At 54.0% G+C, this 16060-nt stretch overlaps 5 protein-coding genes across 5 annotated transcripts; 4 read left to right on the forward strand and 1 right to left on the reverse strand.

Annotated features, from left to right (window-relative positions):
• Positions 1-427: 427 nt before the first annotated feature.
• Positions 428-3792, forward strand: NCS57_00141500 (uncharacterized protein; the record flags this gene model as incomplete). Its single annotated transcript, XM_053051480.1, has 2 exons — positions 428-436; positions 523-3792. 2 exons carry the CDS (start codon positions 428-430, stop codon positions 3790-3792), a joined length of 3279 nt encoding a protein of 1092 aa, XP_052919995.1.
• Positions 3793-5310: 1518 nt separating this feature from the next.
• NCS57_00141600 (uncharacterized protein) lies at positions 5311-5674 on the forward strand (the record flags this gene model as incomplete). The annotated part of the gene is made up of 2 exons (XM_053051481.1): positions 5311-5523; positions 5579-5674. The coding sequence occupies exons 1-2, from the start codon at positions 5428-5430 to the stop codon at positions 5672-5674; spliced, it is 192 nt and encodes a 63-aa protein (XP_052919996.1). The 5' UTR covers positions 5311-5427.
• A 3917-nt stretch (positions 5675-9591) lies between these two features.
• NCS57_00141700 (L-arabinitol 4-dehydrogenase) lies at positions 9592-10782 on the forward strand (the record flags this gene model as incomplete). The annotated part of the gene is made up of 2 exons (XM_053051482.1): positions 9592-9788; positions 9852-10782. The coding sequence occupies 2 exons, from the start codon at positions 9592-9594 to the stop codon at positions 10780-10782; spliced, it is 1128 nt and encodes a 375-aa protein (XP_052919997.1).
• Positions 10783-11351: 569 nt separating this feature from the next.
• On the forward strand, positions 11352-12039 carry NCS57_00141800 (uncharacterized protein; the record flags this gene model as incomplete). The annotated part of the gene is made up of 3 exons (XM_053051483.1): positions 11352-11595; positions 11656-11740; positions 11808-12039. 3 exons carry the CDS (start codon positions 11352-11354, stop codon positions 12037-12039), a joined length of 561 nt encoding a protein of 186 aa, XP_052919998.1.
• Positions 12040-14516: 2477 nt separating this feature from the next.
• Positions 14517-15794, reverse strand: NCS57_00141900 (Secondary metabolism regulator LAE1; the record flags this gene model as incomplete). Its single annotated transcript, XM_053051484.1, has 6 exons — positions 14517-14556; positions 14618-15043; positions 15092-15241; positions 15291-15347; positions 15404-15552; positions 15609-15794. 6 exons carry the CDS (start codon positions 15792-15794, stop codon positions 14517-14519), a joined length of 1008 nt encoding a protein of 335 aa, XP_052919999.1.
• Between the last annotated feature and the right edge of the window lie 266 nt (positions 15795-16060).

A 16060-nucleotide genomic window follows, 5' to 3' on the forward strand; every position in this document is an offset into this window, starting at 1 on the left:
GGAAGATGCCAATGGATGGACGGCATGATACCCAAATGTGTTTTTCTGGACATGGTATGAATATACATAAGCTCGGGTTACTATTCGATTGTGCTATATAAAAAATCAGTCAATGAACTAAACTATTCATTCTTTTAATGCTTCATTGTATCATGGTGTATCGACTTACAAGTTGGAGCCGGTTGATATGGGGTCATTTAGAGCAAATGTCATGGCTCAAAAATTTTCTCTCATGGCTGAGTTCAAAACCCACTCACAAAAAACCCCAGGCAAACGCACCTGCATATATCCCTCCCTCACTGCTGACATCCATTCCCTCTCTAAACGTTCAGCATACCATCAACTGTTAGATCGCCCATGATACAACTATAGAGGGCATATTGGTAGCTTCTTTTCACATCTTGTTGTCCCCTTTCTCGTTCTGGCCATGCCAGAGGTGAGTCCAAAAATCTGCCCCTCCCCCGCCATCATGGGCCGACATAGGACCAAATAAGAAGCTCACACAAGTTGAAACGAATATAGTCACGTCTCACCCGGGAATTCTTCCAGGGCCCTATTACCGCGCTCGCATTCTTCCGCGGCGCAGACTATCTCCTCGCCGGCGAGGATACTCACCTGACCCTCTACGACATCAAACTTGGGAATGCCGTCCGCGTGGCCAGCGTCCGCATCTTCTCGGCGCAACCCATCCACGGCATTCGCCCGCTGACTGGTGGCCGCGTCTTGGTTTGGGGTTCTGCGCAGGTCGCCGTGGTATCCCCTATCGAAGCTCTTCTTGGCGAGGGAGCCAACGTTGAAGATGTGGTGGTGAAGAAGACCACCGCACCGGACTGGATATATGATGTCTCCCCCTCGCCTTACCATGACTCCTCTGTTGTGCTCGCAACAGCCCACAACGAAGTGGTACACCTGAGTTTGGACGACGATAATGTCCCTGTTGTTGGAGCTGTCGTCTCGCCCTCACGTCCCATTCTCTACGCCGCGAGCTTGAAGTGGATCGATCAAGACTCTGTGCTCTTCGCAGGCGGCACCGTCTTTGGCGAGATTGTCGTCTGGAAGTGCCATGTTGCAGATGGACGATCCGAGATGCTCGCTACGCTGAGTGGACACGAAGGCTCCCTCTTTGGCCTTAACATCTCGGATGAGCTTGTCTGCCAGGATGGATCGGCCATAAGACTGCTTGTCAGTTGCAGTGACGACCGTACCGTCAGGGTTTGGGATATTACCAAGCAGCATGGTACAGCAGAACGAAAGCGGCTCAATTTTGCAGCGCCTCGAGAGACGGGATTTGGATCAACACCAAATGGACAGGATGGTTCTGGTCAGGACGCTGAAGCCCTGCGGCCCATCGCGACCATCATGGGACACGCATCGAGAATCTGGGGCGTCAAGTTCGCTGAGCTGGCAGAGGGCGACCTTTTACCTCAGAGCCCAGTCACCATATACTCCTTCGGCGAGGACTCGACAGCTCAGAGGTGGCAGCTGGATCTTGCCGTCTCCCCCAAGGGACTGTCCGGTTCTCTGAAGCATAAGGAGACGTTTGCTGTGCACGACGGCAAGCACCTCTGGTCACACGCTGTAACGCGCCGCGACCATCAGACAATCATTGCAACTGGAGGCGCTGACAGCAAGATTTCACTGATCACACAATCCATCCCGTCAAGCTCTCAAGCTGCCACCGCGCCCACCCACGATCTCACTTCCCTCGAGTTCCAACAAGTCTTGGATCAACTCCCCAACCTCCGCACTATCCAGCACCTTCGTGGCCGTGAAATCTTCAGCCGCTATACCTTTCTCTCAGAGGACAAAGTCTTGGCCACTTCCAGCTGGGGGCGTCTTATCCTTGGCACTTTCCGCCCTAGCTTGAATTGGACAGAAGTCGACATAGAGAACGAGGTTATCGCTGATCTCCAATCGTGCTACACCATGAAAACCATTGGAGATGACGCAGTCATCCTGGGCACGACCAATGGCAGCCTTTACCACTACCGTCAAGATCAAGGCGTGACACACATTGGGACTGTGCCTGGCAAGGTCTTCAACATCTCGCTGCTCGCTGAACCATCTGAAGGACCTATGGAACTCATTGTGCACCTTCATGGAACAGCCGACGCTCAGTATCTGTCTGTTGACTGGCGCACAGGAGCCGTCCTCGAGACGGCAGATATCCGTGGCATGGATAGCCGGTTCGTGGCAATGTCTGCTGCCAGGGTGAAGAAAGACTTGATCGCCATCGGTTCGCGCCATGGTTTCTTGTCACTCTTGAGGCAGGCTGAAGAGGGGTATCGGCCTGTTCTGAACTTCAGGTTCAACAGCTCTGATGCCATTACAGCTCTGGTGCCACTCCCTGCCACAGACGGCGAAGGGGCTCCGTTTTATTTCCTAGCCACAAGCAGAGACACCAAGTACAGGATATATGAAGTTGAGGACCTCGGGAACGAGGTACGCCTTCATCTGCAGCATGAGGTCGCTCCTCCCTTTGCGTCCATCATCGAGGGTGGCTGGTTCACGCCAGATGCCTCCCCTGAGCTGGTTCTATTTGGCTTCAAGAGCAAGAACTTTGTTGTCTGGAACGAGACGAGAAGGGAAGAGGTTGCGGCAGTTGATTGTGGAGGATCTCACCGGACATTTACCCTCGCACATGATCCGACAGACTACAACCGTATCCGCTTCGGATTCACAAAGACGTCCAAGCTCTGTGTCTACTCGCAGCATAGTTCCATTCATCAACCTCTTCGACAAGGAACACACGGCAGAGAGATTCGGGCACTGAGTTCTAGTGGTCGGTACATCGCAACTGGTGCTGAAGACACCACAGTCCGAGTCTGGGGTTACGAGGAGGGTAAGCAAGGACAACCCGCTAACAAGGGGCTGCGATGCCTTGCTTCCGCAAAGTTGCACATCTCCGGTCTCCAGAAGACCCAATGGCTCGGAGACGAATATCTCCTTAGCAGTGCAGGCTACGAGGAATTCTTCATATGGTCAGTTCGGAGACTTGAATCGCGCTACCAGGGCCTTGGTGTTTTGTGTGAAGCAGGCTTGGACGACAAAAGCCCGGCTGGCGACCTTCGTATCGTAGATTTCGATGCTTGCAAGATCGACAGTCAGAACAGTATCATCATCACCTTGGCCATGTCCAACTCGACCCTGAAAACGTATCGATACACCCCTGGCCATGGCTTCAAGCTCCTGGCTCGCATGTCATACACGGGAGCCTGTCTCACCCAGGTGCGCCATCTCGGGGTGGACGAGAACGGACTCTCGGCTCTCACAGCCTCCACAGACGGACATTTGGCGACCTGGGAAGCGAGCTTTGACGACAACGAAACCTCGAGCCATGTCCTGGTGCATGTGGCCCCCTTGCACCAGAACAGCATCAAGAGCCTGGATCTTCAACCGACACCTGAAGGCTTCCAAGTGCTGACTGGTGGAGATGACAATGCACTCGGCATTACAACCATCACACCTCTATCTCATGAGGCAGGAAACCGCAGGTACACTATTTCGAGCCGCGGTATAGTGCGCAAAGCACATGCAGCAGCCATCAACGGCTTGGTGCTAGTGCGCCGTGGGGGAGAGACATTCGGAGCCACCGTGAGCAACGACCAAAGGATCAAGATTTGGAGGATACATCAGGACAAGACTCAGCTGCTAGCCGACGAATACAGCGGCGTAGCTGACCCAGGGGATATCGCTGTAATAGACGGACCCGGCAGCGATGCTGCTGACAGGAACCAAGGCAAGCTGAGGTTTGTGGTTGGAGGTGTGGGGGCCGAGGTGTGGTCCTGGTAGATTTTGATCGAGTAGGGCAAGGCGTTCTGGGGTTCTTTTTGGCTTTGATGAGAGATATCCAGGTCCATTCTCAGTGCTCAGCATGAATATGATTTGCCGTGGGATTTAATGAAACCCAATGTCAGCTCGGCTGCGCCTTGCACTTTGTTTCTTCTGTAAGAGGAAGTGGCCGGCAAAACCTTCAAGGATCTCGTTGGGCTTTTTCGACAAGAGTCCTTCACTGTCATCCTCGATCCTTGCAAGCGTCTAGGCACTTCGGGTAAGCCATGCAGTTTTCGTGGGAAGAGCTGAGAAAGTCGAGAGTAACTTTTGGCATTAGCGTCTGACGTTGCATGCCATCTTGCATCGTCCCTTGCTTTAGGCTCTGCAACGGTTGGACGGTTTCGTCGGACGGTTTCCGCAGCACCAAACTTGTTTAGGAGGCGGGTCTTTCGAGACTTGCATCTGTTGGTTGGTGTTATGGGGAGTTGCAACTCGTATTGATAGCGTTTGTGCTCGACTCTTGGCACCGTGATAGAGGCGAAAGAAGAGTCGGTCATGTTTGTCAGCGCATCAGACGTCGGTCGAGGCATGCATTTCGTCTGAACTTTTCGAGTCTTGACAAGCAAGGGTTGATGCAGATAGTAAACGGGCGCCTATTCTCCACAGCGGTGCAGCAGAGAGCACCGGCCTGGTACTGCAATTAACCAGATGGCGCATAGGGCTGACTTGGAGGGCGACAGATGGAGCTGCTTACCTGGCGACGCCGAGAATGCTGCTCCTGCTCCGGTCGACTGTCTCAGCCATTCCCCTCTGGGACATTTGTTTCCTGCCCTGCCCTGCCCTGCAAGGTCGACGCTGGAACGCCCGTCTTGTTGCGCGCGAGAGCCAAGGCGCTCCCGGCAGTTGCTGGCCGATCTGAGGACAGAGGCTGCTCGCTGTTTCAGGAAGCCTAGGTAGTCCAGTCTAGAACAGTATGCCAGCGCACACACAGTCTCGACTCGAATCTCTTCCCCGAGGCTCGTATTGATTACACGACGACGACATGAGGTCGGGCCCGTGGGTCGTCGAATTCGGCATGTTCCTGCTCAACCCCCGGGATATGACGCAGTGGGACCGCTTTTGGGCAGTGACAAAGGTGCCATCCCAGCAGAAACCCACGTTAGTGTGCATCGTGGAATGGATCTTGAAGAGAGTCCAGGTGGTGTAAGAGGGGAAAATCGCTGGTCGAGTCAAGGGTGACAGATGCCAAGATCTCCAGGTATCGAGCCAGGTACCTTCCTCTGTTCTGTTTGCAAGCAGTGCCTGCCAGTTCCGCCTTTCCCGTCCCACGAGAGGGGGAGGTCCGTTTGCATCTGCCGCTTCCAGGAGGAAGGAGCCCATCTTCCCTGCGATCTCCCTCAAAATCAAAACCACCCTGGGCTCAACTCCTCCTCTGTATAAATCTCCTCAACACCCTCCCAATTCCCGCTCCGCTCCCCCTCCGCTTCTTCTCTCTCTAGACCTCGCCGTGCGCTTCGGGTTCCTCCCTGCCTCTCGTTTCTGTCTGTCTTTCTCTTGGCTCCTCACGTTCGTTTCCGTTTGCCTTCGAGAATACCACCTAAGAAACCACCTCGACCGCCTTCACAAAAACCTCAACCTCAACACCCCAGCATCATGAAGTGGTCTCTTCTCCTCGTGGCGGCTTCTGCTGTCCTCTCTGCGTCGGCCCTGCCGATATCTTCCATCTCGCCAAATGGCCCATGCCCCGACGTAAGTTCTGCTATCTCCTGTCGATGCCTTATCGTATCTAACATGGTTCACCTAGGCCAAGGTCGACGCTATCCTCAAGGGCGACATGGATGCCTCGGAGTGCTGCTCTTACGGCGTCTGCAAAGGCGACGTAGTCGTATCTGTCGGCTAGGACGTACGACCATCTACCCACCAGACCAAGATTTACGACGTTACGAACAATTGAACTGAAATGCATACCCGACCAAATTTCCTTGACTCTGCTGCGCTGGAAATATTCCACGAGTTAGAAAAGTGCAGACCACCTGACGAGGTTTCGGAACCAAAAAGCGAGACGAGATCGACAATCAAAACGAAACCAACCCAATTTTCCACACTATCCATCCAACACATCCCTCGACATGATCCCTTCATATCAGTTTGAGATGGAGGCCCTGGCTTGGTGGGGTCAGTTCCTTCATCAATCAGCACCGACAGGGGTGCTCTTGATTGTATGATCAACCAGATTGCGATAGACAGGGCATCGAGCGTGTCCAGTTCCGGGAGCAACCAGTATCAACATGTATGAGATTTTGGGGAGTCGGTCGATCGCAGTTGGAAATACTGTACTCGCATCACGACTTGCCCGGCCCGCTTTGATGGTGCTAGTGTCGGCCGACACTCACGGCGGTGAGAACCGATTTGTGGAATTTAGAGCAACCTGTACGTCAGTCGATAGGATCCTCGACAGAAATTCATTATCGCGGTTGGATTCTGTTGAATAGAATCCAACACGCACCTCATGACATTGCCCATTGTTCCTTTTCATTGCCGAGCCTCTGGTCTTAGATCTTGCATGCCATTATCGCACCGGCACCCCTCGTATTGACTCACTCATCATGGTCAGTGAAACCTTTGAGCTGTGAATGGGAAACCTGGGAATCCCACTTGGTGCGAACCCTACTGCACCCACCTTGGCAGTTAGCGCAGCTGGACCCATGCTCAAGGGCTGGTAAGTGAGGGGTTCTGTTCACGGCTGCCTTGTATGATGTTAATCCTTCGGTTCCGAAGGGTCTTCCGTTCTCATGGAAAACGTGCGGCAGTTCCGTTTTCGTGAGGTCGATCATTGTGTTCACACACAATGAACCTGCCCCCTGACAACCCTGCCCACCAGGGAGATGGACATAACGGTTGTCCTGATTGATAGTCGCTATGATGTCTAACGTTCCCCTGAGTGCGGTGGCTTCCGTCACCCGCGAGTCACCTAGACCAGATAAAGACATGGGAATGTGACCCGATCTTCAGGAACGTGGCGGCTCGCGCTTAGCAACAGGGTGCCGCTACCCGTTGATGGCGTTTTTGCATAGGTTTTGAGCTAGAGCTGGAATGTAGGGGCCAATAGCATGCGCTCCAGCTCCAAGACATCATCTCCACGAGACTCGCGGGATACGTTTCGGGGATGGTTGTTTCCTTGCGCCTAAGTTGTTGGAACTGAAACACATAGTTGGCTCGTCCTGCTTCGAGATGCCGCTTGCCATTGCCTTGGAAGATCGAAAGAGAAGCTGTTTCGCCTGTCTTACACTGCGTAACCACTCTCTCCAACGTTGCATATCCTTCTTCGGACCCTGGGAATAAGGGTGAGATAAGGAACTAATGTTCTGCATGTATTTGACGTTGACTATGAGATACGAGGTTGGGCGTAGATTGTTGCCGTCTCTGTTCCTCAGCAGACCTCAAATGCTGGTTTCTTCCGGTGGTCGATTGTCTCTACCATTGGTGTCGTCAGAGTAAAGCAGTGTTGTCAACTGGCAAATTGTCGGTTTCAGCAAGACCATTGAGGTATCAAGGCAACACCAAGTTCGGATAACAGGTTGCGGGGATGACCAATAGCATGTTGTCTCCTCAACCACCCCTCTGCATCTTCCGCTGCGGTCTCGAATCCTGCAGGTTTGGACTGCCAAGGCATCTCGACGCCTCAACAACCAAGTCGTGCAGTGCAATTCGCCCCCTCGGCCCTTAGAGATGCTGGCATTTCTCGTCTTCTTTCCGGCATAGGAAGTAGAGAGTTGCTGCAGGCCAAGGGCTGTTGTTGTCCCACGTGTCCATATTGCTTTCTGTTCAGGCATCAACACTCCTATCATTCCCATAACACCATCTTCCACTCGGAAAACAGAGGCCCCGTAACCTAGAAGGGCCCTGTGACGAGAGAAACGGGAATCTCGTGCCCTGTAAATATTTCTCCATGCAACAATATAACGTCCCGGCCGACACTTGTCAGCCCACTAGTCTCGTCCATCTCGCAGCTCCCCTGCAACAGAATTTGTCAACATGTCATGATATGTATTGCAAAAGCCACGCATGAAATCCAAGCACTCTCAGCAGTTTTCCCAACACCCTTGGGCTCGGAACTTTGCCGTCGCAGGTCTCGAGGTGTCAGTAATCCGTCGACAATGCTGAACCAACCCCACGCAGGTCATGGTCAGTCCTTGCTGGCCGCGGATTGGACGGGGAACATGTGATGCACACGCAACAGAACCCTCACCGGGTGCACATGTCGTGTTCACCGAAACGAACGTGGAGAGACTGGATTCTCGCTTCGGTCAGAGGATTGATGGGCAATTCGTCACCGCCACTGACCAGGTGCCCAAATTGAGAGGCTGCGTCCAGAACAAAGGATGGTCGGTTCAAGGTTGTCGCATTGCTTTTGATGGTGACACGAGAATGGCGATGCAGGCGCAGGAGTTGAGACAATGAGAGCAGCTCAGCCCAGCAACGGCGGCCTTTAACTCTCCCGAGACCGGCAAGCCATCGAGGTTGAGGACCGGTTCGCGACCGGATGGGATTGGATTGCCAGGGCGGTTTGGCAGCTGACCAGATGAAACTTTCGCGTGTTCTTATGACCTCGAATCGTAGAAATAGGATCCGCAGATATTTCAGCAGATAATAATCCGTAACCATCCATGTCAACGTTACGGGGCCCCAGGCTCAGAGCCCGCATGCCGTAACACGCGAGCCTATCCCCCACAAGAACCTGGCTCCCCAAGATCACAAGACCGGCGGTCGCCGAGTTATCGGATCCGTCAACCTCCAATTCCAAAGAGCTGATACCGGTTGACGGGCGGCGATTGGCCCGGCTCGCGATCCAGGAGCCTCCAACGGTCCCATGCGGTTCAGGCTGCCATATCCGTCCATTCGACGCAAAGGAAGGTTCAAGATGATAATTCGGATGTAGAGGTAGGACCCGCTGCTGGCCACGCATCGCGGCTCCAATGCGTTAGCCGTACCAGTCAAGAGCCGTCCCGATCGCGCCGACACCACCTTAGTTTCCTCGGTAGAATCGCAGTGGTGCAGTCGTGCATGTAAGCCAGCGCCGGAGAGCTGCCGGCGGACTCGGTGGCAACCCATCGACCTGCCTAGGGAGGGGAAGCATCGCGGCAGTGGCTAACGGAGGTTACTGGAGCTACCTACCTAGGTCTAGCTAGGTAGCTAGGTAGGTAGCTGTAGCTGCCGGGGTCCCTCAGAGCAAGCGTTCGTCTTGTTTCTGCTTCAGCAACGGGACCCAACAGTCAGGGCCGAGCATGTGCCCCAGAAGGCCTTACTCGTAAACCGGTAAAAGGCCGTGAAACCAATTCAACCGCGACTCAATATTAACCAACAGTCGCTTATTAGTCCGGTGCGGTGGCATGGCGTCCTGGGATTTCCCCGGGCCGGTCGTTGTGATTGGTGCGGGAGTCGAGATGCAGACTGTGGTACAGCCTCCGAATCATGCCCCCATCCATATCGAGGTAAACCCCACAGAGTACCACCGAGTGGGAAGGCGTGGGAGCAGACTGGCGCGCTGGATCTCAAGAGGCCCTTGTCTGTCGTCCTGACGTGGGGAACTCGAGATTTGCCATGCAACCAAACATATACCGATGGCAGCGCGCATGACCCCAAATTTTTCTCCGTGTAGGAAGGGGAAATGTTTAAAAGGATCCTTTGAGCCTCGTCCAGTCCGGCTGGGTTGATCACTTCTCCTCGCGCTCTGCTTCCAACCTCGAATCCAGACACACCGGTATCACGACCAGGTCCAACCGCAGACGAGACAGACCCGAACTACACAAATCTATCATGAGCCCCTCAGCAGTCGATGCCCCCGCGACCGCGGACGTCAAGACGACCTTCAAGCCCAACATTGGTGTCTACACAAACCCCAACCATGACCTCTGGGTGAATGCCGCTGAGCCTAGCGCCGAGAGCGTCAAGTCCGGCGCCGACCTGAAGCAGGGCGAGGTCAGTGTTGCTATCCGAAGCACTGGTATCTGCGGGTAAGTAATCCTCGTCTTCTCGACCCCGCCTCGCCCGGGAATTGGTTGCTCACCAGGGTATAGCTCCGATGTTCACTTCTGGCATGCTGGTTGCATTGGCCCTATGATCGTCGAGGGTGACCACATCCTTGGCCACGAGTCTGCCGGCGAGGTTGTCGCTGTGCACCCCTCCGTCACCCATCTCAAGGTGGGCGACAGGGTCGCCGTCGAGCCCAACATCCCCTGCGGTACCTGCGAGCCTTGCCTCACTGGCCGATACAATGGTTGCGAGACTGTTCAGTTCCTCTCCACCCCTCCCGTCCCCGGCATGCTTCGCCGATACATCAACCACCCTGCCGTCTGGTGCCACAAGATTGGAAACATGTCGTATGAGAACGGTGCCATGCTCGAGCCCCTCAGCGTTGCGCTGGCTGGCATGCAGAGAGCCCAGGTTTCCTTGGGAGACCCCGTCCTGATCTGCGGTGCTGGTCCCATCGGCTTGATCACTCTGCTCTGCTCCGCCGCTGCTGGTGCCTCCCCCATCGTCATCACTGATATCTCTGAGAGCCGATTGGCGTTTGCCAAGGAGCTCTGCCCTCGAGTCATCACCCACAAGGTCGAGAGACTGTCTGCTGAGGATTCCGCAAAGGCCATTGTCAACTCGTTTGGCGGCGTTGAGCCCACCATTGCCCTCGAGTGCACTGGTGTTGAGAGCAGCATTGCGGCTGCTATCTGGTCGGTCAAGTTCGGCGGCAAGGTCTTCATCATTGGTGTTGGAAAGAACGAGATCAACATCCCCTTCATGCGCGCCAGTGTGCGTGAGGTTGATATTCAGCTGCAGTATCGATACTGCAACACCTGGCCTCGGGCCATTCGTTTGGTTGAGAGTGGTGTAATTGACCTGTCCAAGCTGGTCACCCACCGTTTCAAGCTGGAGGATGCGCTCAAGGCCTTTGAGACCTCGGCCGATCCCAAGAGCGGGTCGATCAAGGTCATGATCCAGAGCTTGGATTAAACAACGAAGTGATGATTATAAACGGGGTGCTTGGCGTATGTATTTGAGGTTGAGGCGTGTGTTTGGGGCTTGCTCGTAGAAGATTGCCTCTCTTTTTTTGGGTTTTAGAAACACGAGAACAATGAAAAATTGAATCAAGTCTCGTTCTTCAATTGCTGAATGGAGATCATTTTGTGAATGCTGTCATGGTCGCGCACCGAAGTTCATATGCAGTTGAATGTTGTGAAAGGGAAAAGAACACAATGGTGATTGCTGTATTTAACGTCCCCTCAGTCTGAGCATGAGCCGGCGGCTATCAATCGGATCTGGCAAGAGTGAGGCATCGCTGTTATTGCCGTTCGCCCAGGACTGCCGCACAGTCCCAAAATGGCTTAGCGCCATCACATTCGGCTCAACCACCACCCAGCGAGTTCTCCCGAGCTTTTTTTCTCCCTCAGACGACCTCGCCCACGATCACGATCAGCCTCGACTCCATCAATTGACCACCCGCCGCAGGTCTCATCACCCCACGGAGCTCCGAAACCGATCCCACGAGGCTTCTCGAATCCCTCATCGTCACCTCCGCCGCCATGTCGTCGCTCGCCCGTCCCATGCTCCGCTCGCCGGCCCTCCGCGTCGCCGCCCGACGCTTCGAGAGCACCGCTGCCCAGAAGGCTGCCGAGGCCACCAAGAACACCGCTGCCCGGGCTCAGGAGGGCCTGTCGCGCGTCACATCTGCTGCTGGCCCGGCCATTGCTGGTGCCGCCAAGGGTGCCGCCAATGCCCTGAGCAAGGTCGGCGGGCGAACGGGCAAGGTCATCAGCTTCGTTGAGCGTATGTCTGCCACGGCATTCAATCGCAGCGTGGGCAATTGGATGCTGACAAATTGAACAGGACAAGTTCCCTTTGTGGTTTACTACTCCAAGGTTGCCCTCGAGGTTGGCAAGATTGTGTTCCACGGCCAGAAGATGAGCCCTCCGTAAGGCCCCCCCCTCAATTGTCCCGCAAATATTGGGCGGGACAGCCGGCTAACGCGCATCCGACAGCAACATGGCCACTTTCCAGACCACCTACCAGAACCTCCTCAAGACCATCCAGACCCGGGGCCTCCTCCAGTCCTCCCAGAACGTCATCCAGCAGGTACGGAATATCGGCCCTGCTCAGGTCGCCGCTGGCGGCGTCGTCCTTGCCGAGGTTCTGGGCTTCTTCACCGTCGGCGAGATCATTGGCCGATTCAAGCTCGTTGGTTACCGCGGCGAGGTCTCTTCGCACCACTAAGCGTGTCCCTGTAATGTAGTGGGAGTTGTGGGGATGTATGAAGAGCTGGGGAGAAAGACGAATGTGAACGACTGGGTTATAGACATGGCTTCCCCGGCCCGAGGACGCCTGGGAAGGGCTGATTGGAGACTCATCTATTCGGGGAGTTGGAACCTGGGAGATTAGGGAACACCGGTCTCACTGGACTTCGATGTTTGTCTTTGAGCACCTTTCTTTTGTAGAACTGTACATCAAAATCAACACCCGGCGGGCTACCCCCGCCGTGGATACCTTCCAAGCAGCGATATCTGGGTATTCGTGTGAGGTCTCTACTTGGCCCATCCCTTGCGTCATCCCAATTGACGTTAGTCACCTTTATCTTGCAGTCTTGGATTTCGCAACTACATAATGGATAATGATGTGCTTTGTGGGCTCTGCGGAGTGACCAATAATTCGTCGGTGTTCGTTTCAAGATAACTATGCTTTATTCAGAAACTCTACAAGAGCTACCTTTCACTAACCCATACAAGCCTGGGGGAGGATCTCAAATTAGTCTTGCAACCGGCAAGTCCCGTGGTGCTTGGGTTTTATGGACGACGAAGGCTACCTGGGCATCCATGATGGCTCCTTAGCCCAAATGTATTTAACTTCATCTCGATATCTACGAGGAAAAAATACTTACCCTCATGACTCTCCACTGGCATGGCGCAGTTGTGATGCTTCGTCAAGACTCCTTCACTAAGGTCGTGCTATAGAGTCCTACGCCGTAGTCCAGGACAACAGCCCAGAGGAAGTCCCGATCAGCGACCTTTCAGAGTTGCATGACGACTTCGTCTCAAGATCCAGATGTGAAATACAAGAGTGTGCCCAAATCACATTCAAGTTTATGTGCAGCGCCTGATTCATATGGACAGCGATTCGTGGAGATTTTGCCCCGGTGAAATGGATAGCCTCGCAACATCACTGAACTTGCTCCAAAAGTCTCTAGGAAACGTTTATAACACTGCTGGGTATTTTCATTATGATATTTCAGATACAGATATATGGGCACTGTTGGGATGGCCTTTGGCTGATCAGTAGAACGAGGACTCCATTGCTCAAGCCCACCAAGACGGTGTACTGGCTCAAATGTAGCATATAGCCGCCTTGTTTGATGCTTGGTGTAGAAGTCAAGACATAGCAGTCTGCGAAGGGAGTGTTCCCTTCGATCCTCATGAGCATATCCAGGGCACATATCCAAGGCACACGCATATCCTAAGCAAACATATATCCATGGCCGACAATTCCGTCGACCAGACATTTCAGAGCGTTGGCCAAGGCACGACGGCCTAGAAACCGAAAAGGCCTGTCCAAGAAACAAGCCGCTGGCAAATCCGCCCAGATGGCCAAAGCCATCCGCTCCGGACGATCCTGAGACAACTTCTCAGCCAGATGAAAGGGTACCGGCGAACGATGAAGGAGACAGCGGTGGTATGAGGGAGAGGAATCGCGCAATTCAGGCAAAACAACCCAGTTTTGGCTTGTCAGGATGAAAACGTGACCCTCCTAGATGCTTCCAGAAGGCCATTTTCACCGAGACAAAGCCTTGACCAAGTCATTCACCTTCTGCTTCTGGAAGTGAGCAAAGTGACCACGGTATATGGGTCCCATCCCTCGCGATAAGTCGATCGGACCCCTCGCTTAGTTCTCAGTGTCACCTTCTTCGCAGAAGCGGGTAGCCTGGGCGGCAATGCCCTCAGCAAGGTCTGACCGCCACAACAGATCCGAGAGGGTTGCCGCGTGCAAAGACCACGTCGTGATCACACGGAGCGCGATGCGGTTCGGTCAAGTCATCCGATCGATCCGCGCTGTCGACGGAGCTGAAGGCCCGAAACGAGAGAGGGCCGTCCCGAGGTGTGCGGAGCTATTATGGAGTCCCCGGATTAGATCTTGGCAGGTAAATTAACAGCTACCAGCCACGCTGCGTCAAGCCCTTGCCCGCACACGCACGCGCACGGCGGCATCAGTGCGTTTGACAGACAGATTGATGTGACCAGGTCAGCAGAGTCTGGGCGGTCAGGTCTTTTCCGCCGTGATCAACGGGGGTTCCTTCATTAAAATGGCTGGTCGTTTGATTGAGGGTCCCCCTTCCTTGTCGCTGTTGGTGATACCGATCATGACCCCTGTCGCCAGATATTGATTCCACGATGCCAGTTCTGAGGGAGAGCGTCTCTTGAAACTCGGCGGATCCTCAAACATGGGAAATGAGTGGTACCGTGACGCGCTCGGAACAAAGCGTGGTGCCATTTCGGAGCAGCCAGGGTGTGATTGTGTGCAGCGGCCATCGTATTCTCAATCCGCCCCCTTCAAGGACGAGCCTGGGCTAGTGAGCAATTCCAGGAGCGGAGCGCGACGCGACGATCTGCCTGGCATTTAATGTTATCGTCATTCCCACTGAGCAGCATAGCATGTCTTGTGTTGGGTCTGACGAGCTTGGGGCCACAAAATGGACCAAGGCCTTACTGAGGGGGCCCGGGCTTTCTCGCCGTCCAGACGTGACTGCGAAGCGGTTAATATCCCATTCTGAGGTCCACAGCCTGGAAAGACATCGATAACTCACATGTTGCAGTAGGTGTGGTAGCGCAGAACACAGATCTCGCGCTTGACTCTTGCGCATAGCTCACGGACCTCGTCAGGCCCCAGGCCATGCTTCTCAACCAGGGGCATCAAGCTAAGAGACTCCAGGCTGTGACTTAGACCGAGGTTGAACCATCTTGCGATCTCTCGTTCACGCCGATCAGGAGACCAAGGGCAGACAAAAGCCGGGATAATCTCCTGCTTGATGTCCGTAAACCCTGCACCTTCGAGCATTTGTCGAGTTTCTTCTGGTGCCACTCTTGCGGTACGGTTGAACTGGTCCATTCCAGTCAGGAACAACTCTGCCCACTGGGTAAATGAGGAATTCGAAGGCCTTTCGTCGTCGTCCCATCTGGGTGTCCAGTCGATTTCCACGTGTTCCAAGTGGCCGAGTCCCGGAGTCAGGTGCCTGCACATGGGTTAAAACAGCTGGCGGCGGTGAGAGCGTAGTACATACTCAAATATTTTGCGATACACTTGGGGCCACAAATCGGTCTGAATGCTTCCAAGCATCATCCGCAGATGGATCAAGTCGCAGTCTGATAATAGCGGACCCCACGTCGGTTCTTCGATATCATATTGCTTTGGCATTACCCCTACAGGGATTCTGGGCACGTTAGCCTCTGGCTTATGTCTGATAATCCTTCAAGACTTACAGAGCGGGCTGAATCTGGTTCAAGTCTACAGCCATAATTTGGGCGTCCGAGAGACAGCTGTGGCCTGTCAGCGAAAGTCGGAAAGGGGCCTGCATAAAAAAGCGAATACTTACTCTTCTGCGACGTTGATAGCCCAAATTCCAGTCCCTGTACCAAGATCCATGATTCTGGGAGTTTTCCGCATGATTGGACAGTGGAAGGGCTTATTGCCGCGAGCCACCAGAAAGACTTTATGGAATATATCCAAGCGATTTAACTCTTCCTAAACAGCCTGGATTAGAGCGCCTGACAAATACTCCGGGGCAGGGATTGACTTACTGAATCGATGGGAAATAGATACTTGCCAGGCTTCCAGGAACCGTAGAAGCGACCATGTTTCCAGTAACCATCCTCAAGATACCTCCCCTCGGATTCGGTTACGCTAAATGATGTGAGCCTGGCTGATTCCCCAAACTTCTTGGATTGGGATGGAACACACCTATTTTGTGAAGACATGACGACCATGGGAGAAGACCGTGGAAGGACTCCACGTCACCAAGGTTCAAGGTATGAGGAACGAGGTCTCAGCGTGGCTTGACTGTGGCAGAAGACTGAGAGAATCCAGATTTGCCTTGTTGAATCCAGGATGTGGGAGGATTCTAGGCCCAGTGGAGAACACTGCTGCAGATGTTAGCAGAAGCACAGCAGCAAGCCAGGATCCACGAGACGGGAAATAGACATGTGTGGAAGGTGATGCAGAATTCGGGAGCAAGATCTGAAGGATGGGCAAG

This window comes from Fusarium keratoplasticum, chromosome 1, assembly GCF_025433545.1.
Source record: "Fusarium keratoplasticum isolate Fu6.1 chromosome 1, whole genome shotgun sequence".
Lineage (NCBI taxonomy): Eukaryota > Fungi > Ascomycota > Sordariomycetes > Hypocreales > Nectriaceae > Fusarium > Fusarium keratoplasticum.